Below are 27,600 nucleotides of genomic sequence, written 5' to 3'. Positions count from 1 at the left end.
TCTTATTATCTCAATAATAAATTATATTTCTTTTATCTATACAAAAAAAATTATATTTCTTTTACAACCTTTATTTTATATTAATATCTTAATGGGACAAAAAATTAAAACTTTCACAAATCTGTTTCATTAAAATATTTTATTACATTTCATTTTATTTTAAAAAAATGTCAAATGTCATATCAAAATACATAAAAAAATTTAGTTAATTTATTTAATATATAACTTTATATTATTATTTTTTATTTGAAAAATTAATTTGTAAATACTATAATAATATTTTAGGAACAAAAGTATTTCAGTCGAATTAGTTTGACGATTATAATGACGTCATGTAGTTTTTCGTCATTATAGCGATAAACAGACATTTTATTTCCAAACACCTAAACAATTTATAAGAACTAAAAGTAACTTATAAGCTACATATCCAAACACCTTAAAAATTAATTTTTAAAATAAGATCTAACAGCTTATCAGCCCCTAAAACATCTTATCAAATGTAGGAGCTTATAAGATGTTTTAAATAAGTTTAGCCAAACAGGCTCATAAGTTTGAAGTTCCTTAAATCCAGATAATATGTTATTACAATTTGCTTAGCTCAAATTATATTATCCAAATATAACCTCAATTAAAGGTTCTCACTTACCTGATGCGAAACGGAATTAAACTAGGAAAATAATAAAATTACTAAAAATGGCAAAAACAAGATAACTCCTAATTCTAGCAGAATTCTAAATTCTAGAAACAATTCAATTTACTGATTTGCAATCCGATTTTTCTATGATTTTTTTACTAAATTGACTTCACTTTTGCATTAAAAAAATTCAATCCCATGCATCGCACGGGTAAAGTTACTAGTTTATAATAATAAAACTGAAAACCCCTATTTAAACTAGAAAAATAATAAAATTACCAAAAATAGCATACGCGAGATAACTTCTAATTTTAATAGAATTCAAAACTCTAGAAACAACTCAATTCACGGATTTGCAATCCGATTTCATATTAGTTATTTAAATATTTCTTAAAATAGCAAAAACGAACTTTTGGGATTGCTAAAATTTGACATGATCCATGAGTTTTGCTCATGAGTTTTGTTCCTTAGGCCGTTTCGCTTGAGATAGAGTTAGCTTTGTATTCAAACACAAATTGAGTCCGTATTTTTCCATAATTTCTTTCGATATTTCCACCGATACCCATTAATAACCCGTCTTCAAATTAAATAGTTATTTTGCAATTCTAGTCGAATTTGACGTTCCGTATCTATAATTTCTACACAAAATGGAAGCGCATAAAAGAGAAATAATTTCTACGAATTAATCCTATAGAACAAAACACATTAGGAATCCACCGAAAACTCTGGAATCCATCAAAAAATAGAGAAAACTCTAAAGATTTCATTATAATTCGAAATTCTCTCAAAATTCTCTCAAAATAAAGATTTCATTAAAATTCTTCCAAAACAATGTCAGTACTTGGATTGATGAAACTGATTGCATGTGGCTAAACATATGAAATTGAAATTGTATATGATACCACTTTGTGGACGTTATTTATGTTTGCATTCTAAGAAATTGTTCGAGGTGCTTCCTTTGTCTATTCGTAACCCAAAAATCCGTTTTCATGTTCTACATTTGATCAATTCAAACAATATTTTTTGTTGTTTGATATATTTTTCTTCTGCTCTTGAATTTGCCCACTATTTAGTATGTTTCGCGGCCAAAAAACGCTACATATCGGCTTCAATTTGTTGTTGTTGCTTGAAGCAAATTTGTTTTTAGAATATTTACGTATGCTTTATTCGAATTTTCGGCTTGCTGATTTTTGACTATATGATACTTAACTTAGGTTAGGGGTTTGGAGAAGCTACCAAGAAATATGTTCGGTAAATTTCTTTTTTCACATTTTTTCTATTTTCTCTGTTATTGTCCATCTTATTTTGGATATGATTTTCTCTCTATGTTGTTTGATGTCGTTGCAATCAGTTGGGAATCCGTCTTCCTATGCCGTTGGATAATTTAATGGTATGTATGTTTTATATTTTATTAAATTCACTTACTCTGTCGCTATTGAAGAGGATTAATTCGATTAAGTAATTACATTTTATGTCCATAAACTTTACCACTAAAACGATTTATGTCCTCAAATATTTCAATCCACGAAATATGTCCTCGAACTTGTCACTTTTGATCAATTTATGTTATGCCGTTACATCTTCAGCCAACTTAGACGAAAATAGCACGTGTGGCTCACGTGACGTCTATCTGGCCGTTAAATGTGACGTGGAATAACATATGGCATTGAAATGCTGACCTGGCAAACAAATGTACTAAGTTTCCCTCACATTTCTACATCACTCTCCCAAATCACACTTCACGGTTCATCTCATAAACCTTAGACATTCAATTCCAAAATATCTTTCAATTTCCTCAACCCACTCCCAAATTTCCAATCCAATGTGCATTCTTGGTCGAACCCATGCCAACTCGAACATAAACCCATAAAAAATCCAGACTTTCTCACATTGCGAGAGTTCTTCCCTTTAAGACGCCGCACTGCTTTGGGTGAAATCAAAACTACCACACACCTCCTAAAATCTCAAAATCCCAAAATCAAAGTTGAAATATATTGACTTTGAAGAAACTTACTCAAAATCAAAAATTGTTGCTCGATTATGACGTCCTAACTCCACAAATGTTTCGAAACTTTGTGAAATTAGAGTTGGGAAATCTTGTTGTTGTGGAATTTCACCTCAATTTTAAGCTTCCTACAGGTAATTTGAGGGTAGGGTTTCTGCTTTTTGGTTCAATAAATTGGGGTGTAATGAAATGTGAGTGTTGGTGAGATTGAACTAGAGGAAGGGAGTTACATGTCACTCTCAACGTCTTTTTATTTCGCCAGATATATATATGTATGTAGTTATTCCACGTCACATTTAACGGGCAGATAGACGTCACGAGTGCCACACGTGCTATTTCCGTTGAAGTTGGTTGACAACGTTAACGGCAGAACATAAATTGATCAAAAGTGGCATGTTTGAGGATATATTTCGTGGAATGAAATATTTGAGGACATAAATCGTTTTAGTTGTGAAGTTTAGGGACATAAAGTGTAATTTTCCCTAATTACTTGTATATGTGAATTTTTGTTGCGACTGTAGTTAGTGGAGTAATTTTTCAAATAACTTATGCTCGAGTTGCGCTCCTCTCAATATATGTTTTCTCGCTCTCCAAGTTTTCTTATAATCTAATTTTCTATTAAATTGAAAAAAAAAAATATACTTGAAATTCGTTGGAAAATTTGATTACAACATTCCCTCTACCAGAAGTTTGTGGTTCCCCTTTCCTCTTGGTATTTAAGAATTGAATGTTAATTTCTCCCTCGTTTTTGTATGATGTGTTCTTTTTTTTTTTTTTTTTAAATTTATCATATGCATGTGCATATTTGTTTCCTTATTTCTAATGTTTATAATGTATCGTATGCATGCACATAATTTAACGTAATTACTAATCAAAAATATATACGTCGTGCATTCCACGAGATGAGTTACTAATTAAAACACTAATTAAAACACGATATTTACATAAAACTTTTAGAAGTCTTTTCAAGTTTAATGAATTTTTTTATTAATTGACTTCACTTTTGCATTTAAAAAAATTCAATCACGTGCATCGCAAATTAAACTAGGAAAAAAATTCAATCCCGAATGAAATTACTAGTTTATACTTATAAAATTAAAAACCCCAAATTAAACTAGGAAAATAATAAAATTACCAAAAATGGCAAAGACGAGATAACTCCCAATTCTAATAGAATTCTAAATTCTAGAAACAAGTCAATTTACGGATTTGCAATCCAATTTTTCTACGATTTTATATTAATTATTTAAATATTTCATAAAATAGCAAAAACGAGCTTTTAGGAGTCTAAACGACCTTGGATTGCTAAAATTTGACGTGATTCATGAATTTGGCTCACAAGTTTTGTTCCTTGGGCCGTTTCTCTTGATATAGATTTCATTCCGCACTCACATACAATTTGAGTCCGTATTTTGCCATAATTTCTTTCGTATTTCCACTGATGCCTACTAATAATCCGCCTTCGATTTAAATAGTTATTTTGCAATTCTAGTCGAACTTGACGTTCCGTATCAATCACCCGCTCTTCAAAAGAGCTTGACCTCGAGCTATAATTTAAAATATAACGATGCATGTTTCTTTGCAAACAATTTCAATCTTCTTGGCACAAAAATCTCACTTACAGAATCTTCCTTCAATCTAAACATTAGAAAAATTGTTTTATCCGTCAATAACTCCGCTGGCTCCACCGATTTCTCCAATACGAAAATATTACAACTACCATTATCGGTATTTAGATCACATACTTTCACACAGTGGACTTGCTCCTTATTTCTCAAGAAGCTACAAGACAAATGTGTTAGTAAACAATCTTTGTGAATCATACAATAGCTACATCCTTGAGGCCAGAGAGAAGCCTATCATAAGCATGTTTGAGTGGATCAGAAGTAGATTGACAAGTAGAATTCAAATAAAAAGGATTGGAATAGAGAAGTATGAAGGGTCTATATGTCCTAATGTCTTGAAGAAGATCAACAAGTCCAACAAGTCTTAACAACTTGCAAGAAAAGATCAACAAGTCTTAACAACTTGCAAGAAATTGTTTCCCAGGATGGCATGGACAAGAAGAATTTGAAGTAGATATTCAGAATGATAGATATGTTGTGGATCTAGCTACCAGAACATGCACATGTGTATTGTTCCAATTAAATGGGTATCCTTGTCATCATACATGGGCTTGCATTCGAAATAGGAGGTATATAGTTGAGGACTATGTGGACTCATGGTATAAAAACGATACATACTTGAAGGCTTATGCATCAATGCTACATACAATCCCTAGACTAAAAGACTATATAAAGACCTCTTTTGAGCTACTTGCAGCCCCAAAGTTGAACAAGAATGTTAGGAGACCTAAGAAATGAGAAGAAGAGGTCCAGATAAACTTCAGAGTACTTCTTACAGAAAGGGTCTCACACATACTTGTAAGAACTGCCTACAACTAGGCCATAATAAGGCATCATGTAAAATCTTACAAAAATGTCCAAACTTTACAAGGTACTTTTAGCTTTTATAATTATTTTTTCTTCCGATTACTTGATTTTTTTCAAAGGATTTCAATGATTATTATAAGTTATTTGTTGGTTTGTTTGTCTGTAATAGGAAAACCCTACAACTGAAGAAGTTCAAAATTCTCAAGATGCTTCTCCTCCATCTTCCAGTCAAGGACCATGATCATTAACCTCTATTGCACCAAGATATGTTCAACTGAGCTCTTTTATATCAAGGTCTGATGTCAGCTCCGTTGCACATTCTTCTACTCAACCTATCTCCGTTGCACCTTCTTCCATTCAAGAACCATCGAACTTTGTTGCATCTTCTACTCCACCAGGAAGGGTTAGAAACAGTCACAACTGTTATATTTTTTAGCTCTCGTTTTGGCATGATTATGTTGCCCCATTTATTTTTCTAAATCATATATGTTACACTTGTAGGCATATTTGGGAAGAAGAAATAAGGATTTATTATGAAGAAATAAGAAAAATAAAAAACCGCAGGCAACAAATCAACGACAAAATGTACCAGCTGTTGTACCAACAGTTCCTACAACTTCACAAGCAGTTGTTCCTCAAATGGCAATAGCTAATGTTACTCCAAATGTTCCAAATTCAAGTAATCCTCCAGTGCGCAAAAAGAAGCCTTAAATATCCGAAGTCCTGCATAATGTTAGGGAGGCTTCCAAGAAGAAACGCATTGGGAAAGTTTGACTTGTAAATGTTTGGAAGTTGAACATGTATTTTGATGGCTTTTGACGGTTTTTTGGTGGTTTTTTATGCAATTGTAACAACCTTTGATGGTTTTTTTATGCAATATTTGTTGTCTATTGAACATTATTTTTGTTGGAGATATTTTGATGCATTTGGAGATATTATAATGTCCTTTTTCGTTGTTGGCCGTCTTTTGAAAAATATTATTGTTTGTTTGAGATATTTTGTTATTTTTTTATGAATTGATTATTTGCAGTTGAATTTTAGGTTGTTATTGTTCATTTTTAGTTTTTGCTTATTTGGTTATTATTGATATATAAATTGGTTGTTGCGGGAAAATACGGGAAACGGAAAATACAATGGAGATAATTGCAAATTTTCATTACCATAAGGGATTTTTTGCTAATAAATTTGAAATCATACGGGGTGGTCCCTGATATATGTTTACATATAGGGGTATTTGCTAATTTGGTCATCAAATACTATGAACATCGAAAAGGGCAAAAATAGAATTTTACCATTGCAAACTTGAACAAATAATGAACAAATAACGTAGCAAATAGCAAATTCTCAATAATACTTGAATAATATATAACATTGTCAATATTACATTGATAAACAACAATACTACATTACATCTTGCATTGAATAAAACAAATTAAATTTATTAAAGGTTTCAAATCTTCATAATTAACACCAGAACAATGGTGAACAATTCTACGCATATAACCACTTAAATTTTCAACCTGATTCGATCATCTCCATTGTATTTATTAAAGGTTTTGTTTTTCTCTCTGCGACACTAGCTATAGAAATAACTTCATCTAGCCCTTCTATATCATATTCCCAATTTGGATATTGTACAGTCACGCCAATGGGTTCCCAAGTTGCTCGATACGAGTCACACCAACGAAAAACTTTGCATTGACGAAACTAACAAGAATTATACAATGTTCATTTTGATGGTTTTGTTGCACCTTCGACCACCCTAATATAAGATTTGAAATTGCGGAAACAAAATGGGCTAAATGGATACCTCATATTCATATGTGGCTTGCATTCTTTTCTCTTAATCGCGTTGCTTGAGGTGTGAGAAGATATTATTTCTCTAATTTGTTCAGAATTGGATAAATTTAACTGAGAAGAAATTGGGGGAAGAAGACGATGGCAAAAACCCATTATATTAGAACAGAAGATATAAAACGACGTCGTTCGGTTCTTTAATGAATTTAAGGGTACTTTTGACTTTTCAACTCGTAAAATACACAACCATTCGCATAAGGCTGCGGCTATACGCAAGACTAATTCCACTTGTGTAAGACCAAATTAAAATTTTCAATGTATAAATACTATAATATCCTTACATATTAAAAAAAGGGGAAATTTGCTAGACACCCCTTATTTTGGACTTATATGGCTAGAGATCCTAGTTGTTAGATGAATATAGGCATAGGTCATTTGACCTAATAAATTAATATAAATAAATTAAAATAATTAGTATATAGACCATAACACCCTCAATTAATAAGAAAGCAAATCTTATATATCATCTCTTCAATCTCACGTTACTTTCCCCCTATATAATTCATCATCTCTCTCTCTCCGTCTGCATCTCAATTCTCACGCCTCTCTCTCTCGTGCTTCTCTCTCTTTTTTTTTTCTTTTTCGTTTTCTTTTTTTTAATGAAGAAATATCATAGAGATGAAAAAAAACAAGGAGCTTTTTAGATTATGAGAGTATTTCTTTGTGAAAGAATTAAAGAGGACGACAAACATCCCCTCCCAAAAAAAATCAGAAATCCAAAATCCTAGCCGAATTCGCATTGTGTTTTCCGTATGTAGAACCTCCCATCGTTTGTTGTTAGCAATTTCCGTTTGCAGTTGGTTTAATTTCGTTTGTTGTTTGAAGAATTGCGTTTGATGTTGAGATTCGATTCCTCTGGTTTACAATTTGCAAGGTATGTCTTAAGTTACATTTTACAAACATTTTGTTTCATATTTTTGTTGTTTGCAAATTGTTCTATAAACAATTTTTTGGTTGATGTTTTTAATGATGCTGATTTTTTTTATTTTTTTTTCAATTTACTGTTTGAATTTGGCCAGGGCATAGGTAGTTTATTGCTTGCAATTCAATAATGCAAGTTTTGCTGAATGTTTTTCTTCAGTTTGCTCTATGCATCTGGCGAAGTCATAGGTAATTTTTTGTTTGTAATTTAGTAATACAAATTATGAATTTTGTTTTTTCCTGTTTGCATTTGGCGAAATCATAGGTATTTTGTTGTTTGCAATTCAATAATATAAAATCTAATTTTCAGTTTGCTATTTGCATTTCGTGGAGTCATAGACGTAGCAGTTCCCGGATCATGGGCGGTGGGGGGGCTGCGGTGACGTTTTTAGAGTATGAGTTTGTAAAATAAATTGTATATTTTTGTTATGAATTAATTTATTTGTTTTAGTTAATATTTGGAAGAGAGATGTTTGGGAATTGTTATGATAGAGAGATTTTTCGGGATTTGATTTGATTTAATTAAGGGTAATTTTGCCATAATAAATATTATTAATTTATTAAAACATTAAATTTTGACTTGGATTTACACACATAACTTATAATATAGAGGGATCTATAGCAAATTGCCCCTTAAAAAAATAGAAAATTCCAAATGTGCAAGACTAAAAATTCAAAAACACAAAAAACCCTATCACAAGACCACAAAACCATAAGAGAAACTCCCATCTTCTCCATCTTCCAAAACCGACAAGACCTTTCTCCTTCCTCCTCCATAAACCCACAAAACCTAGATATTCAAAATCATCAAAACTCAACAAATCTTACAAAGATGGCAAGTATGGAGTCAGAAGACATCAAAATAGAAGATTCTACGATGGAAGAACCCAATAAGCTATGCATGTATCGGTTTTTTTAGCTAGAATATCGATTTTCCAAAAAATTAAATCCCGCGCAAACGAATTCGACATGTACAGGTCGAATTTTACAGGTAAAAATCGACATTTAGATGTCGATTTTGAGGTATAAAATACAACATTTGAATTTGTACTATAAATTCGACATGTCAACGTCGATTTTTACCTATGCAATTCGACGCTTAAGTGTCGATTTGTAGCATAGTTTTTCGACACCTTGGTGTCGATTTTTACCAGTTTCAAATTTAATTGAGCTTGGGCGGCGAAGCTTGAGCGGCGGAGAAGGTGGGCGTAGGTAGGGGGGGGGGGGGGGTGGGGGCTGTTTGTTTTTTTAATTCACGCTTCTATGTTTTTGTTTTTTTTCCTCATTATTTGTATTTGGTCTTGCATAAGAAAAAAAAAACCAATTTAATTTATGGGCATATTTGTTATTCCATCTTAATTAAATAGAATCTTTTGGAATCTTTCTTTAATTTGGTCTTGCACAAGTGGAATGAGTATTGCATATAGCCGCAACCTTCGCATAATTTACGCGTGCGCTACACTAAAAGTTGTCAGGCGATTTTGTGACCTTGACTAGATTTCATAAGGGGTTATTTGCTAATAAATTTATCACATGTGGTTTAACAACAATTAGAGATAATACAGGGGTGGTTCTTGCAAAAAAAAAACACCCATATAAATACACCGAACTAGAAGGCCAAAAATTCAAAAAGTTTCTTTCATTTCTGGAATTACTGACGATTGATGAAGCTCTTCTTGAAACGCCATTACACACAACTCTCTCAGCCGCACTACACACACTCTCTCAACTCCAAACAATCTGAACTCGTCCACCTCTGCAGAGCAGGCTCCGTCTCCGAGGCAGTTACTCTTCTCTGTTCCATAAACGCCAAAACCACCGACGAAGAACAAAATGTGGTTTCAAAACCAGTCATATATGCCACCGTGGTGCACGCCTGCACCAGATCACTTCACTTCACCGCCGGCCTCCAGCTCCACTCCCACCTCGTTAAGTCCGGCCTCGAAACCGATCGTTTCGTGGGCAACAGCCTCTTATCCTTCTACTTCAAACTGGGTTCCGATTTTAACGACACTCGGAGATTCTTCGACGGGTTGCCTTATAAGGATGTCGTTTCTTGGAGCTCCATGATTTCCGGGTACATTCGCGCCGGAAAACCCCGTAATGCGATCGGATTGTATCTGGAGATGCTGAGCATTGGGATTGAACCCAATGCTTTTACTTTGTCTGCCGTGATCAAAGCGTGCTCGGATATTCGAGAGTTGCGATTCGGGAAATGCTTACATGGGGTTGTGGTTAGGTGTGGATTTGAGTGTAATGAGGTGATTGCGGCTGCTCTGATTGATATGTATGGGAGGAGTTGCAGGTCGGGTGATTGTCGCAAGCTGTTCGATGAAATGCCTGAACCAGATGCTGTTTGTTGCACCTCGGTGATTTCTGCGTTCACGAGGTGCGATTTGTATCGTGAGGCTCTGGGGGTGTTCTATTTGATGTTTAGGAAATACGGGTTTATGCCGGATTGGTTTACTTTTGGGAGTGCTTTGACGGCTTTAGGAAATTTGGAAAGATTGCGGCAAGGAAAAGAAGTTCATGCACAGGTAATTACCGGTGGGTTTCACGGGAACGTGTTTGTCGATAGTAGTTTGGTCGATATGTATGCCAAGTGTGGGGTAGTTGAAGAGTCGCAACGTGTTTTCGACAGAATGGAGAAAAAGAATACGGTTTCATGGTCCTCTTTGCTTGGGGGTTACTGTCGAAAGGGTGAGTTCGAAGTGGTGATCGAGATCTTCAGAGTTATGGAAAAGGACCTTTACAGCTTCGGGACTGTTTTACGTGCATGCGCTGGTTTGGCAAACGAGAAACTCGGGAAAGAGATACACTGCCAGTACTTGAAGAGAGGTAGTTGGAGAGATATTGTGGTTGAATCAGCTTTGGTTGATTTATACGCCAAATGCGGCTGCATTGATTTCGCTCACAGGATTTTCTTGAAGATGTCGGTTAAAAATTTAATTACTTGGAACTCGATGATCGGTGGATTCGCCCAGAATGGGAGAGGCGAAGAAGCTGTCAAGATTTTCGATCAGATGATTCGAGAAAGAGTTGAACCTGATTGCATAAGTTTCATCGAAGTTCTGTTTGCTTGCAGCCATAGTGGTTTGGTCGACCAAGGGAAGAAATACTTTGTAGCAATGTGTGAGGATTACGGATTAAAAGCCGGAATCGAGCACTATAGTTGTATGGTCGATCTTTTAGGTAGGGCAGGCGAAATAGAAGAAGCGGAAGATTTGATTATTAATGCAGAAGAATTCAATCGTAATCCATCCCTTTGGGCAGCTCTTCTCGGTGCTTGTGCTACCACGACCAATCCTACAGTTGCGGAACGGATAGCTAAGAAAACGATAGAATTGAAACCCGATTATCACTTAAGTTATGTACTTTTAGCTAATGTGTATAGATCGGTCGGGCGGTGGAAAGATTCTCAGACGGTGTGGAAGCAAATGCAGACGAGAGGTGTTAAAAAAATACCCGGAAAGAGCTGGATTGATAAAACCAGCTTCAATCCATTGGTTTGTTCGAGTTTTCCAGAGTACGTATGAATGGTGAGAAAATAATTTACCGAGCTGGTATTACGCCTTGTTGTCTTGTCGGTGTTCGGATTCCATGGATATTTTTACTAGACTTAAGCATTCGTGTGTTTGCCGGATGAACATAATCCATCGGATATTACGCTAATCCATCAAATACATTTTCTTAACGGACTATTGTTAATAATATCGATCCAAAAGTTCTGGTTCATACGACACGCTTTTCTTCAACCTTGTCCGGTTGCTAAGATAATAATGCAATCATATGAAAACCCAATTTTGTAATTAGACATTAAGACTAGAGGTCAAGGTCAAGGTCAAGGTCAAGGTCAGTCGACAGTCCTCGATAAACCAATATAAGAGCTCATTTTCTTGACAATTATTGGACGGCCCGACAAAGTATTCAGCTCAAACAAAGTCCAATTATGTAATTAACTATATATGGTTAATCTTACGAAACAAACGAGGCCTTAGAGAACAGTAAGTAGTTTAGCTATATAATCTCGACTCATCATAAACTGCGATTCAGTTAAGTCCGGATAACATATAATTATACATACTTGAAGCAACAAAACATTTAACCACTTTTACCAGTACAACAAATACACGAATCTCCGGGATTGCTAGAAGAAGAGGAGAGACTTATTACGGGACTGCAGAAAATATGGATCCGCAATTATACAGAGCAACAACCGAAGCCGACATTCTTGAATTTGTGAGAGCAATGGAAGAGGGAAACACTCGATCGACATCACAGCCCGCCGCCAGCCTTCTTGTGTGCAATTAGGCCCTCAAAAGAACACCTGCTTTGCACATAGCAACAAACTTCACTCGTTACGAAATTGTTCAACTCGTCTTCAAACCTTTTACACCTTTACGAAATTGTTCAACTCATCTTTATTCATTGAGAAAGAGAGGCTTCGTCGGGATCTTCGGATTCAGAATCTGTAAACTGCCGTACATCAGAAGCCAATCTCATATCTTGACTGACCAATTGAGCAAGATCGTGCCTATTTGCATTCTTATAAGCATCTATAACCGCCTCGTACAATGATTCATTAGGCTCAATATCACCATACTTGAGTTGGCTGTGTATTCGCTTCACCCCTTCAACCATACCGGCTTTTCCATAACAATTCACGAGATTTATCAAAGTAACAACATCGGGATCGAGCCCTTCATCCTGCATTCTCATATACATCTTCAAAGCCTCATCGATCTTGCCGTAAGCTGTGTAAGCACGAATTGCAGCATTATACGCAAACGAATTGAACCCCACGTCTTCTTTCGTAAAATTCCCACAAGACTCGAGCGCATACGCATGCAACCCCACTACAGAGAAAACAGAGGTTATTACAGCTTGTTTGGCAAAGGGTCTCCCTTCATTGTACGATGTTTCGAGCTCTCTTACAGCTTCACTCGGAATCCCTCCTTTCTTTAATACGGTGTATAGTACTTTGAATGTCCCTCGATCGGGAATAAGCTTCTGTTTCACAACCATCTCGTAAAGCAATTCGCCGCATTCAACTAGCTCGCCTTTCGTGGCATAACACGCCATCACTTTAGTGTACGTTACACAATCTCTCACTAAACCCGACCGTTTCATCTCTTGTGCAACTTCAATTGCCTCGTCGAGCATGCCCATGTTCTTGTAAACATACATCATGGTTGCGAATGTAACCCCATCAGCCCCGTTTTTCTCTCGTAAAGAATCATATATCAATTTAGCTTCAGACAGCATTCCTAATTCACCGTACAGATTAAGCATACTATTGGACGCCACAATGTCGGGACCCCCATCCAACTTGTTCATCTTCTCGTACATCTGCTTTGCTCCTTCAACCGAACCGATTTTACCGTAAGCCTTGATCATGGAAGTCAAGATTATGTGGTTCGCCGGAATCCCGGATTCTTCCATGACATGTAAATAGCGATTTGCTTCTTCGAAATTCCCATCCTCTGCAAAAGCATCGATCAACGACCCGTAAACAACTTCATTCGGTTTCACATCCGCCCGTAACATTTCTTGAAACACATCAACTGCATCGGAGAGCCTCTTGTTCTTAGCAAAAGTAGCAATCACAGCTGAGAAAGTCGAACATGTAGCTTTAAGCCCAGCTTCTTGCATTTCAGCCAAAAGGTCTATCGCATTATCGACTAAATCAGCTCCGGCTAACATTTGGATAAGGGAGTTATACGTGCAATCGTCTGGCCATGTACCTTGATTTCTCATGCCCCTAAACAGCGACATAGCTTTATCGTATTGTTCTCCCTTACCGTAAGCTTTGATCATCACATTATACTCCAAAACATCTTTCTTCTGTACCGAGCCAGAGCCCTCCCTATTACTGTAGAACAAAGACTCCGCTTCAGCCCAAAGCCCGTTCTCTGCATACACATCGATTATAGCAGCATAGGTCTTCGACGAGAATCCACCGTACGATTGGGACTTTTCAACCAAGAACTTCGCCTTTTCAGACAAACCTGCAGTAACATACATTTTAGCGAGCAGAGGAAGAGAGCTTTCGTGGATGCGCTTGTCCAATTTCTCCATTTCTTGAATCACAGATTCCACCTCATCAATCATATTTCTTTCACTCAGTGTTTTAAGGACAGCTCTATGCGTTACGTTGTCCGGAAAAAGACCTAATGCCCTAATATTCCTGTAGCACTGAACAACCGCATCTATGTCACCAGCACGAGCATGCAACGAAAGAAAAATGTTGTAAGTCTTTGTGTCGGGAGAAATCCCTCTTTCCTCCATTTTATCGAGCAAAGCCTTGGCCTCGGATAAACAACCCTGACTACCGCAAATGAAAATCATGGTGTTGAATGTGAAAGTATCGAGCGCAACACCAGCCTTCAACATATCGGAAAAAACACGAGCAGCATCATTCAAACGACCAGCCTTTCCATACAAGTCGATAAGAGTATTATACGTGGCAGTAAGACGGGGTTTTCGACTCTCCACATCAGCACCCAAGTCAGTAGAAGAATTCGACCTCCCACCAGTTCGGAAAAGCTCAGTCAACAGAAACTGTTTCAAACTAATACCTTCCTGATCAACACTGCTATCGAAATCTAGATCATCCAATTCAATTTTCCCAACGGACCAGTTCTTGAAGAATCTATCGGCTCTATCGTATTCCGCCGCATCCTTCAACACCTTAACAACGGTAGACATTGTGACTTCATCGGGGAAAATCCCTCTCAACTGCATATGTTTAATCCATAAGAGTGCCTCCTTCACCAGCCCCGATTTTCCGTACACATCGACAAGCATTCCGTAGGTGTTGTTCGTGGGGAAGACTCCCTCTTTCGCCATTTCGATCCAACAAAGCCTCAATTCATCCCATTTCTTCGATCGACCCAACGCACGAAGCACGACATTGTAGTGTATGACATTGGGAACATAATCTTCCTGTGATTTAAACCACTTGAAAATTCTCAAAGCCTTATCCCAATTACTCTGTTCTTTGAGAATTACGGTCTGCTCTTTGGGATTGAGCTTCCCGTGATACGTGTCGAGGGTGTTTTCGACATTGTTATCGAGCTCCAAAGATCGCAAAACGGAAGGCAAAATGCCTCCATATCTCTTCTTTTTCCCCTTGTTCACGTTCTTATTGGGTACAGATACACTCTTGGAATGACAGTGAAGTTTAAACCCCAGAAAAACCCTAATTTTAGTGTGTGTATTGTTTGTGGTGTTGAAATGAATGTGTGGTTTAAACCCCAAAAAATGAATAGAATTCGACGGAAAATCAAGGGTTTGATGAAGCTTACATGGTGGCGAAGAACAAGAAGAAGAAACTGAAAAGAAAGCTGAAGTTGAGAGTGTCAGGTCCATTGTCCGGCGGCGGTGTTGGTGGTGGTGTGGTGATGGACGGTATTTTTTGCGCGGCGGAAAGGGTGTTTAGTTTAAATGGTGTGGTGACGACCGGTTGAAGAATTGAGAAATTAAATACAAAACTTCAAATAATTCAATGCAAGATAAAAATCTGATTAGTGTTTATTCATTTTTCAAATTTCTCAGCTTAGTCCACAAATTTTGAGATATCTGTTAAAATAGGCACATGAATTATGAAGTTACGTTTTCACTCCTAAATTGGGAGTTTCTGGCTTTCTGCAGTTTTCCACCCTTTTGAAATTTTAAGAGCAAATTATGATTACTCCTCAAATTATGAAAAAAATCTCTAATGTTTACTTAACTACAACTATATCCCTCAACTATGTATTGTCTTACGAATAAATCTCTTCAGTTGGTAAATTTATGGATGTTCATTCGATAAAATCATACTGAAATTTTGATGCGCCAAAATTCCATACGGTTTACAGTCTGGTTTGGTAAATAACCGAATTACTGAACTTTATAAAAATATTTTTTTTAAAAAAAATAATTAATTTTAGTTTAAATATATATATATATATGTGAAGTAAAAAAAATGAATATCGAATAGAACTACCGGTTCGGTAACATCATGTAACGAATTTTTGTTCGGTTCGGTTCGGTCGGTTGACCGACCGGATGAACATCTCTAAGTAAATTTGAAACTGTAAGGATAGGCGTGTAAGACAAATACTATTGAGGAGGTGACTGTTATTATGCAAACATGGGTGTTTTCGTAATTTAACCTTACCTCAGGGGGCGTCCGTGATTTGCCCAAATTTTAAAGGGATTTGTTCGACCCTACACCCGGTGATAAACACCGGGTGGGTCTTCTGCTGCCACGTATCTTTCTTTTGTATTTTATAATACATTCCCCGCTAGGTTTACCTTTAGGGGTTTTAGAAAAATAAAAAAAGGGACACGTGGCAGCAGAAGACCCACCCGGTGTTTATCACCGGGTGTAGTGTCGAAGGAGCCTAAGGTTTTAAGGAATTGTTGTAACATTGTTATACTATTACAATTTCAATATTACTAACTTATACATGTTTTATTTATTTTTAGCATTTTAAATAAATAAATAAATAAAAAATTGTTACGACCGCAAAATTCCTGCAATATTGCATTTTTATATGGGATGGTGGTTTTTTAAATCTTAGAATTAAATTAGGGAAAATCATAATTCCTGCAATACTGAATTTTGTCTATTCATACTTTCTTGAATATGAACTTGAGATTATCCTCATCAACACTTAAATCAATTTTATTATAATCAATGTTGATTGAAGAGTAATTGTATCTATTTATTTAAATTGTGGATGCTATAGGCAATGTTTATTTTTTATATAAACTGTAGATGCTATAGGCAATGTTTATTTGTAGATTATGAATCATTAGTTGAATTATAGGCAATGTTTATTTAAATTATGAATCATTAGTTGTTGCATCGTAACTGCACAAAATCGTAACATCGCAGTTATGCAAAATCAGTGTTAATGCAATAAAAAAAAAAAAAAGAATAAAACACGAGGAAAAAAAGAAAGTAGAAAGAAAAAATCTATGTTTGACAACTCGAAATGAACTGCACAAAATCGTAACATCGTAGTTATACAAAATCAGGGGAATGTAAGAAGAAAAAGAAAATAGTAAAATGGTAACATCATAGTTATAAATAAAAAAATAAATAAAAAAAATAAAAAAACGAGAAAAAAGTAGTAAGAAAAAATATCTCTGTTGCGGACAGACCAAAGTAGGAAGTTTGGTGGCAGTTGAGCATGACAAGGGTAAAATGGGAAGAAAAAATGTGCCAAGATAATCACATCTTCTCCATCTCAAGAACAAGAATGCTTCGGTTAGGTAAGGTGTGCGCTATAAGGGGTCAAAAGAGTAAATTCTAATATATATATTTTGGAGGGTATAAGTTGTCAGAAGAAAGAATAGCCGACGAATTAAAGGAGACTCAGAAGTGTCGATTTTGGCCATATAATTATTGTGATGTCACAATGCTGCCATCATAGTTGATCTTGCTGCATCCCTCCTCATTTCTGCAGCTTTTCCACTTCCTCTGAAGTACATGTAAACTTGCTGCACATTGTTTAAGTTGGATAAGCCCGAGTTTAAAATAATTAGCCGAGCACTCAGAATATCGAAATGACAAATTATTATTGGTTAGGATCTAACCTGAATCACCCATATGCTAATCAATGATTCAACGCAAAAGAACCCAAATCCCACAAGGTAAAATATCTGCAACGACGGCGATATATAGTAAATTGGTAAGGCAATTTTCAGTAGTTCAAGGTGTTGACAAAAATAGAAACTAAATACAAATACAGTCGTGAATTTTGAGTCTTACCCCAGCCAGAGTATTTTCACTTAAAAGGTCAATTGCAGGCAAGATTCCACTGAAACAAGTTGAACAGCCATCATCAGTAAGCAATACAACACAACAAAAGTGACGAGGACTATTATCAATCTTTTCGCATGTACGTATTTAAGTGCATCACTCTATCTGTGTGTTCGTTTCTTGTGCCTATTTTTTCATTTTCTATTCATTCTGTTTTACTGAGTGGTGCATTAAAAAGGAAGTCATGGAAGTTGCAGTCCGCGGTTCAAGCCAAAGAAAAGAAACATACGTCAAAGATTTCCCCTTAAAGATAATTGGAGGAGCAACAGTGGCGAACACGCAGAAACCAATGTGGAACTGCATAAGCCAAAAAAAAAACAGCAGCAAATTCGTCAGATGCCTTCAAAGTTTAGGATAATCAGCAGAAAGTAATCGTATATTTACCATGTAAGACAAGAAGAACCATCCAAATTTCAGAGCACTGTCAGTCCTGGAAATGCATAATAATGCAAAATCAGTATAAATGCAAAAGGGATCCACAATCCACGAAGTAGTACGTACGACTCGTACGAACAAAACATTAATCCAAAAAAATTGCCATGTCATAATAAAGTAGAAATGTATGGAAAATTAGGCTGGAGAAGAGAGAGAGAGAGAGAGAGAGAGAGAGAGAGAGAGAGAGAGAGAGAGAGAGAGAGAGAGAGAGAGAGAGAGAGAGAGAGAGAGAGAGAGAGAGAGAGATCTTTTAGGTACCTCATTGCACGATACAGAGGACGGTACCATAACACATAGGCTCCTGGAACACCAGATATGAGGTAGATAATAGAAAGAAACCAGATTGTTGGACCTGCATCACAAAAAAGTCTGAAAAACATTAACATCTCTAAAGATTATCGAATCCACCAGTTGGCATTATACAAATTACCACGAACCTTCTCCCCTAATCCAAGCTACAGTAACTGCTACAACATTCCACAGAAGACATCCTATCAAACCTGCAATTCACCAGATCAAGTCAACAACTAAATCAATTAATTGGTAGTACATAAAACTATTACGAATTTTTTTGCATTGATCTATGCTCTTCTAGTCTTTCAATGAAATTCTTCTCAATGACATAAGGAATAAGAGTATAAGACACATACATGGCATTAATATTGTATGAAGTAATCCCGGCAAAATATGTATTTCTAGCATGTTGTTTGATTTACTGCTCAACGGAACAGCAATGATGAATCAATTGAGAGCGATTCATATTGCAAGAACTATTCATTTTTATGAGTGTCAGAAAAAGAATCCTCTAACTCAGTGTTTCCTATTCTGATAAGAACGCGCTCTTAGTTCAGTTCGGTAAAACATGGGTCTCCAAAACCCAATGTTGTAGGTTCAAATCCTACAGACGTGATTATTTCTTTGTAGATTGAAACTGTCTCAGAAATTTGAAATTTTCATAAAAACATAATTAGACTGAAATAGATTCAGTTACATGCACAACAACTAAATTTGGACTGCGCGTGGATTATAGAGAGGATGCCAATAAAAAAAAAATGTTAATCAATCATTCATGGTCCTCGAGCGCATTATAACATCCAGATATAGCATCGAACAATGAGCTCCAAAAGCAAAAACTGTAGAAATATTTTCCCTTTTCGTTAATATTTTTCTTGATGCATGCTCGAAGGACATTTTTACAGATCACACGTTCAGATCTCAATATTTTAACTCACATTATTCTTTCTACTTGGCAGATTATTCATCAAGGAACTTTATGCACAAGATGATTTATAGAGATTTTTAGTAATCTGAACCACCTGAAAACTGTTCTATTTGCCTGGAACCAACCAGACTAGAATTTTACAGCAAATGAAGTACAATAAAGCACTCTGACCAGCATTTGCATGGGAAAACTGCTATGAGCATATAAAAATCGCCAATATAGTTCATTCCACTATTGTTTGAAAATGCGATGCAGGCAAACACTGACATATCAGCAAGAGAACCAGCCAGTCAGACTTTACAAAACAGCTTATAAATAACTGCCAGATATAACTGAAGGGGAAGGATCAGCCAACTAAGCTGACATGCTCAAAGATCTTGTGTTAGGCAGACTTTTATTTTAGCTGACTAATTTAAACTGACAAAATTGTGAGCTATGAGCCTAAAAAAGTAGGCTGGCACGTTAAATGTTGTATGGTATTAGAGTCAGCATAGAATCAAAATAATTCTCTACTTGACTATAAAATAATGACTTCTACACATTTTTAATTTAATATGTATTTATGTCATAAAACATGTTTCATGAGGTAACTACTTTGTAATGCATTTTTGGTACTTCTCATCAATAACTTCCGTTATATGAGCTAGCCCAGTAATAGTATAAACTACAGCTGATAAAGAATGTGAGCTAAGTTTGACACGAGGGAGAGAAATATATATGAAGTATGACCTATAACAAGCAAGCGCGACGGTATTCGGTTTTTTGACACTCTTACAAAACATATATAAGAAACTTTTGGGAGAAGCACAACTGGATAGGCTTTAGATGAGGTCAAATATAAATGGATAAGTTCATGATTAGAAACCTTCATGAGATCTATTTTCTTGCAGTGGATAAACAACCATCACAAACGTCTATCAGCATCCCACATTTCATTTTTTTTATTGCCCTATCCAATGTTAACCCCAGCAACCAGTTCTAACACTTAGCAACTATCAAATGCACAACTTGAGTTTATCAAGCAAAGTACATCTTTTGGGGCTTTTATATTCTTGAATCTTGCTATACTTCTTGAGGAGGGGCCCTGATTTACAGGAGTTACTCGATAAATCCACCTTCAATAAAGAGGAAGCAAGTAGAGCGCAGAGGATGATACTCCATGCCTAATTTCGGAAAATTCAAGTTCATGATATAAAGAACAATTCTTTATCTTGCTCGCCCTAGATGACATAAGGATGTCGTTCCATTAACTAAATATGTATATATAGTTATGGAAGTTATGGAGATAGGGAAGAATCTATCTCTGCTTCTTATGGAAGAACTCAGCTTCGTATTCTTGAAACCTCGGATAGGGTGTCTTGGTTCTCTTTATGTAAACATGTAGTGTTAATAGTATGATATTAGAATGTATGTATAATCGACAGGCAAAAATATACTAATGGAAGCATTTTTTATGATTCGTTTTTATTTATTTTTGGTTGAACTGCCTATCAACTTTAAAACTAATCAAACTATTCTTTTTCTGTTCATATCTATGGCAACAAACATGAGAGAACCTTATGAAGATTGGTCAAACTTTCCTAAAAGTACATAGTTGTTACTGTGAACTTAAACCTCAAGTAAAAGTACATACGACCGAATTTGTACCAACTTCCCTAACTTTCATCAATTTATGTCTTTCAGTAATGGCTAGAAGTTATAGATTCATATCTATTTTCCTATGTCAAGCATTCGCAGTATAAAAGTTTCCAGAGTGACACTGAAGGTGGCTATAATAAAGGAACAAGTTCCTCAGGTAATAACCTAGACATAAAAATTAGGCATACTTATTCAAGGCGAAAAGCAATTAATCATTACTGTGCATTATCATTTTGCTTATGGTCAGTAATTTTATTTAGATAAGGTACCCGACCAAATCTTAGCTGCTTCTGTAGGATTTCTCTTAACTCTTAATGTGTTAATATTTTGAGCATCAACACTGAGAATTGGCACATATCTTAAGTCATTAGTACCGATAAGGTACCCTACAAATTGTTTACGTCTTTCTGACAAAATAAGAAATGGGACACGTCACGGGGGACAAGTTAATCAGCAGTGGAATATACAAAAATCACTAGAATCCACTAGCAGGAGATGGGACGAAAACGAGTGTAAGGAACCTCCCACAGACTAATATTTCTGAATAACACATTCATAATGTCATAAGATAGCTCGACTTAGTCATACCCAACAATGTCGTGAATGCAACATACTGCAGCCTCTGCAGATGAATTGGGATTTCATTTGAAATGTCATGATGAATAAGGGGGAAAAACGGTGGCCAGTTTTTATCCTCGATGATGACTCCAGCTGACAAAGGAAAAGAGAGGGAAAAAAAAAGATAAGATGTTAAACTTTGCATAACAGAATATTAGCAACGGCTGCAATACAATGTACAAGCACAATTCACTAATTACATCGTGCAATGGCATCTTCCCTCCTTTTCAGGTCCTGCATAAAATCAGAGAAATTAAATTGATTAAAATGTGATTAAAATGGTTACAAGTACAAGAATGCAATCTTTAAAATTCCGTATAAAGTACAGTTTTGCAAATCTAAGCCTGGATCACACCTGAAAACCACAGGGCACGAAGACAGGAAAACAAGACATAAGAAAAGGAATGAGATTGACTATTTATAACTTATAAGTCAAGATATCTCAGAATAACAGAAGGCAAAATAAACCTTGCAACAGTTTCTTATAGGAAGACCACGAAAAGTTCACTTGAAATTATATTTTAAATTTTGAACTAAAGATCACCTGTTCCCTCTTTTTCAGTTCGGCCTCTTTAGCTAGAAGTTCCTTCTCTTTCTTCTTCAAATCCTTACAAGATTTAAAAAAAAAAAAGGCATCATCTCCAGCTCTCCAACTCATGATTTTGTAATGGAAGTTATTGAAATACCTTGGAACTATCAAGAGGAATATCAACCGTAGTCCCACGGTCGTAGTCAGCAGGTTCATGCGGAAGAGGTGAAAGCCTTGAGTTTGCTGGAGGAACAGATCCAGGATTCTGAAAACCACAGCAAGAAAAATGATCTATCAGAAACATAAAACAAAACCCGCGTTACGCAGAAACAAAGTGCATAAATTTTCTTATTCATGCATGGTGTCAATGTTTGTGTGTGTGTATTTGAATTGGAAAGTATAATTTTAAGGGAAAAAATGCCAAATAACGGAAGCTTCTGAATGCATTTCTTCAAGAACAGAATTCAGGTACGAGATGAAACTGTTACTTTCAAGCCTGTAACATCAGAATTCATGGATTGCAAATTAAAAGGAAACAAATGCTTCCAAATGTGGTTAACAAACCATTTTGAATCATATGCAGTGAGTCGGCAAGCAGTAATCAGAAGGATACCCAAAGAGCAAAAAACGTCCAAAAAGAGTGTCAGATATCAAAACGCCAGAGTAAATAAAGTGGAAAGTGTCAGAAAGAGAGTAAGCTTACTGTCGTGTAAAACGCACCCCCGCCATAGTTCGGTTGACCCCTATCTTGGTCCTGCAATCAGAAGCTCACACCAATAAGAAAAAAACAGTTCTCATTAATATTACAACAGAAGAGAAGTAGAAAAGTAAAATTATCGATAAACCTGAGCTTCTAAGCCCTATTACTGATGCCATTTCAAGCACTAGGAAAGACCAACCAAACTATTAATTAAAATCAGCAAATAAATAGAAGAAAATGAGGGATAGGATAATTGGAATAGACATACTCCATAGACATATTGTCCAATTTAATAACCCTCATGGATAGAATTTCCACATTTATCCATCCAAAATCCAATAAACTATATGTACTAGATTCGTGACGAGAAGTATGTATTTTATTTAACTCTTTGGCTGGCGTCTTTGCGGCTTAATTTAACAATCACACTCGCTTGCGACACAATTGGAGTCAAGTAGAGGATTTTAGCTCACTCGATTGAAACTTTATACATTCAAAACAAATTAATAGACAAGGAATTTGTAATCTTCTTTCACCTCACAATTGCCTATCCACAAAACCAACAAAGAACAAAGCAAGAGAATTAACGTAAACCACTCACAAAAAATCCAATATATTCTTAAGTGAAAGGCCTTGTTTATTCTGAATCAGTTGCATCCACGACACACACATCGACACACAATCTAACAATTTACTTCGATTTTAAACAAAACCCATCCAAGAACAGGCTCATATATGACAGGAATTATAGCAAATAAAATACCAAAAAACGTAAAAGGTGAAAGCAAAGTACAACAGTTCATTTGCAATTTCATAAGAGCAACTGACAACATTGCAAATTAGTAAACATGGGAAACAGATCTAACATTTATCACCAACATTGAAATGTTCCAATGACATTTGTCAGCATTACGAAATTCACAAAACCACGATAAATTGATTATTAAAAAAAAATAACAGAGCAAATGTGAAATTACCGCAAAAGGATTCACTTCTTCGTCATCAAAAGGGTTGGAATCGCGACGACCAGCCATGGCAATAGCTTCTCCTCAACAAAACAATTAAAAAATTAAAAATAAAAAAATAAAAACTGATGGCGGAACGAGAAATTATACACGCGGATCTGGTGAATGTATATGAAAATAGTGATCTGAATTAGGTTTTCGAATTGGTTTTTGCCAAAATCGAGGGGAAGAATGTCCGACCTAGATTAATGCCGGGAAATATATTTCTGGGTAAGGTTTTTGCTTAGTATTTAATTTCATTTTCGATGGAAAAAAAATTAAAAAATAAATATATATGAATTGGGATGTGTAGATTGCATGGGAGAGTTGATATAGGATCTCTCTACATTAAAATCATAAAATCATGTTATCGTGCATACACGTAACGGTTTATTGCTTTTTGTATTGGATTCTCTATTTGCAATTAATGATCAAATTAAGTCTACCTTATTTAAAAAAAAATAATAATAAAGGCTAGGCTATTTGGATTCCACCAAATTTTTCACCATACTCATTTTCCTTACTCTTGGTGTCGAAAATGTTTGTAAAATTTGGTAGAGAGATACATAATTCAATTTTATTTTTCTTTAATTATTCGTCTTCTTCCATGGTTCACTGGAACGGCGTTGGAATGGCCGGAACGGCTGTTCTGAAACGGGAATGGTGCCCTCTGTTCTAGAATCCGTAATCAGAACGGTGTTTTTATCGTGACTCATCGGAACGTCGAAAAATCGGTGGGATGAACGAGACGGAGCCACGAAACAGCCCACACGCGGCCGGAATGGCACCTGAACGGCGCCAGAACATAAAAAGGAAAAAAAAACAAACAACTTTGACACTTGGTTGTTTCCCCTTAAATGTAAAGTCGATGTGGCTAGTGCTTTTCTCATTTTAAACGAAATGTGGAGAATGTGTTTCAAAGCAAAATTCTTGCTCTACAATCCGATTTTGGTGGTGAATTTCGTCCTTTCGCACGTACTTTACAAAGTTTTGGTGTTACACATCGCTTGTCTTGTCCCTATGCTCACTCCCAAAACGGGACCGTTGAGCAAAAACATCGATATATAGTTGAAACAGGGCTAGCTCTTATGGCTCACTCTTCCATGATTACCCACCACCACATCGGAGATCTGAAGGAACGAGTGGTCGAGATGACCTGTCGAGGAGGGCTAGGGACATATATTATAATTTGGTTTTTTCTCGAGACTTTATGTACTTTGATGTTTGTTATTTTGTAGTAGATTATATGTTATATTTTGGAGTTTGTATTTTTTTCCATGGAGTTTGTATTTTCTTTGGTTAGTAGTTTCTTATTTTGGAGAAATTATTGCAATTGTTTCTCAAGTACATATAAAAACCATACAATACATGATACTTAATAATCAAATATTGCAATTGTCTTCCAAATACATATAAAAACCGTACAATACATAAAATTTTCGAATAATAAATATTGCAATTGTCTTGCAAATACATAAAAGCGCTTAAAAAAGTTTCAAGAGCTACCCAAACCTAGATAATTGATGCCACATATGTAGGTGTTCTTCTAACACACCGGGTAAGTGCTCCAAATTGAAGACCAAAAGCAAGCTCAAGAGCCAGTCCAAGTCAACATCATTGCCGGTTGTGTTAGTGCCTTTAGAGGAGATTTCGCCCTTCACCGGATCTGCCCTGGACACTCCTCTATTAACATCATTGCAGGCTTTCCGACACTGTTGTAGACGCATATACAGTCAAGTCAGTCAACTGCTGTCAAGTCAGTCAACAGCTACCTGCTCCGCGAGCGAGCACAATTTTTTTAAGGTTTCATGCCGCACGAAACTTGAACACATGTTTCGTGCTCTAAAAAACAAAACATAGATTTGTGTTGTAGAGGACGAAACAATTAATATTTTTTTGGGGTTTCGAGTTGTTGAACACGGAACTGAACAAGTTTTGTTTTAGCATCACGGAATACTGAAATTTTTCGCAAACAAATACAAAACAAATTATTTTTACTTCATAATTGTATCTAATTGACCATTGCAATTGTTGTTGTTGTTGTTCGTCGAAACATATTTGAGAAACAAGTTTCAAAGTCTCAAAATTTCAAAAATGAAAGTAGAGAGAATTTTAAATTCTTAGGAGTGTTGTGAAATAATGACCAAAATTCACGAAGAAAAGAAAAGAATAAAGAAGGACAAAAAACAAGATAACTAAAGACAGGAGAACACATTGCAACCTTCGCGACCATTCACTCGCCACCCTTCCATAGGTGAAAGCCCATCACCTAGTCGTTGATCTTCTAGATTTTCGAAATTAAAATTATAGTTTTTGTTTCGAAATCAAAATACTTGTTATGTTTGATTGAAGACTGAATGTGTATGTGTATAGATTGAATTAGTGTTTGTAAACGGAACAGTGCATTGTCGCGGACACTACCGTTCCAGTTCCGTTGCAACATCGCGGTTGTGTCGCGACCGGAACGTACACATTTTAATTAAATTGTTAAAAAAATACAATATATTTCAAATATGTTTTCAATAACAATATTACGATTCAATAATATGCAAAATAGTATTACAATTTCAAAAATAAACATTACAAAGAATATTATGAAAATACAGGCACTATTAATTCCATGTAGAATACCGAGATGGAATTGTGTAAGATATAATTGGAGAGTGAGGCCAAAGATCTATGATTCTGGGAAATCTCCATTCTCTAACGTAGCCACCACTATCATATTATTTCTTTTTTTCTTTTATGTTTTTTTTTTCCTTTTTTTCAGACAACAAAAAATCCGACGCTCTCAGAGGGTGTGTACAAAGCTCGCTTCTAATCCAATTCAAATAATAATCAACCTGAATTTAGTAGAATACCGCCTACATCCCCTATAAAAGCGTAGATCTTTTTAGAAGTTCTCCTTGAAAAAACAGCAACGAAACACTGTAAAACGTTACCCGATCGCAAACATTTGCTATCTGTCATCGTGGCAACCGGATGGCCAAGTGGTCGGCGGACGTCGGGATGATAATTGGGCAGTAGGGGTTTTAGTAAATTGAAATTGATTTATTTGTGGTATGAGTCTGAAAGAGCGAAGGGGCGGGGGCGGGTAGTATGAAATATCAAAATACTAACCCATTTTATATAACACCTTTGGAGAACAAAAAATTTAAATTTTAGGAGTCAAACGGTAGTTAAGAGATTTTTTTTATACCAGAAAAAGAGACTTTATTATTTCATCCCTAAATCCTTTTGGTCTGACACTTTTTCGACAGCGGTTTACCTCATTAACCACCTGTCTTCCCCATCCATTAAAAAAAAAATCTCCCTTTGAGCTTTTGTTTCGAAAAAAGCCTGACTACCTATTTTTGAAAACTTTTGACTGTCTTTGTTAGCCCAATCTTCAGCCCTATAATAGACATCAATTTGATTATAGGTTGTTACCATGTCTCTTTCTCGGATATAACTTAAATCATCATGGATACGTTTGTTTTCACATACCAACATCCCAAGTTTACATTTCTAGAGATGTCGTTTTTTACGAAAGAAATTTTCCCTTCTCTGCCACCACAAATTCTGCTCCATTTTCCCATTATCTCAGCCCACAACTCTTCTTTTTCCCAGCCTAACTCACCACCAAATATTGTCCAGCCTAGCTCTACCATTAATTCTCATTCCTTGCACCAAACTCTTCCAATAATAATTCTCAGCCAAACCAACTAAATTCCACGACCAAATCTACTACGCCAACCACTTCTCACTCCTTGCTCCTATACAATTCAAATCCACAATCTTCTCTGACCATC

General features: G+C 35.8%; 3 protein-coding genes and 1 non-coding gene across 4 annotated transcripts; 2 read left to right on the top strand and 2 right to left on the bottom strand.

Moving 5' to 3' along the window:
- Window positions 1-9,455: 9,455 nt before the first annotated feature.
- LOC105970597 (Pentatricopeptide repeat (PPR-like) superfamily protein) lies at window positions 9,456-11,557 on the top strand. The gene has a single exon (XM_012995426.2). It carries the CDS (start codon window positions 9,514-9,516, stop codon window positions 11,383-11,385), a length of 1,872 nt encoding a protein of 623 aa, XP_012850880.2. The 5' UTR covers window positions 9,456-9,513; the 3' UTR covers window positions 11,386-11,557.
- Window positions 11,558-11,843: 286 nt separating this feature from the next.
- LOC105970596 (Pentatricopeptide repeat (PPR) superfamily protein) lies at window positions 11,844-15,481 on the bottom strand. The gene has a single exon (XM_012995424.2). It carries the CDS (start codon window positions 15,218-15,220, stop codon window positions 12,275-12,277), a length of 2,946 nt encoding a protein of 981 aa, XP_012850878.2. The 5' UTR covers window positions 15,221-15,481; the 3' UTR covers window positions 11,844-12,274.
- Window positions 15,482-16,800: 1,319 nt separating this feature from the next.
- SCAMP3 (Secretory carrier membrane protein (SCAMP) family protein) lies at window positions 16,801-24,587 on the bottom strand. The gene is made up of 13 exons (XM_012995450.2): window positions 23,783-24,587; window positions 22,809-22,859; window positions 22,263-22,370; window positions 22,121-22,183; window positions 21,777-21,810; window positions 21,547-21,669; window positions 18,536-18,598; window positions 18,357-18,450; window positions 18,048-18,093; window positions 17,893-17,960; window positions 17,613-17,661; window positions 17,438-17,503; window positions 16,801-17,341 (listed from the first exon to the last, which is right to left on the bottom strand). Exons 1-13 carry the CDS (start codon window positions 23,837-23,839, stop codon window positions 17,255-17,257), a joined length of 909 nt encoding a protein of 302 aa, XP_012850904.1. The 5' UTR covers window positions 23,840-24,587; the 3' UTR covers window positions 16,801-17,254.
- Window positions 18,934-19,008, top strand: TRNAW-CCA (transfer RNA tryptophan (anticodon CCA)). The gene has a single exon. It is a non-coding gene; the product is annotated as a tRNA-Trp (tRNA).
- Window positions 24,588-27,600: the final 3,013 nt, after the last annotated feature.

This window comes from Erythranthe guttata, chromosome 8, assembly GCF_056151865.1.
Source record: "Erythranthe guttata isolate IM_541 chromosome 8, IM_541, whole genome shotgun sequence".
Classification (NCBI taxonomy): Eukaryota; Viridiplantae; Streptophyta; class Magnoliopsida; order Lamiales; family Phrymaceae; genus Erythranthe; species Erythranthe guttata.
Note: the sequence above shows the minus strand (reverse complement) of the source record. Positions and strands in the feature narration are given on the sequence as shown.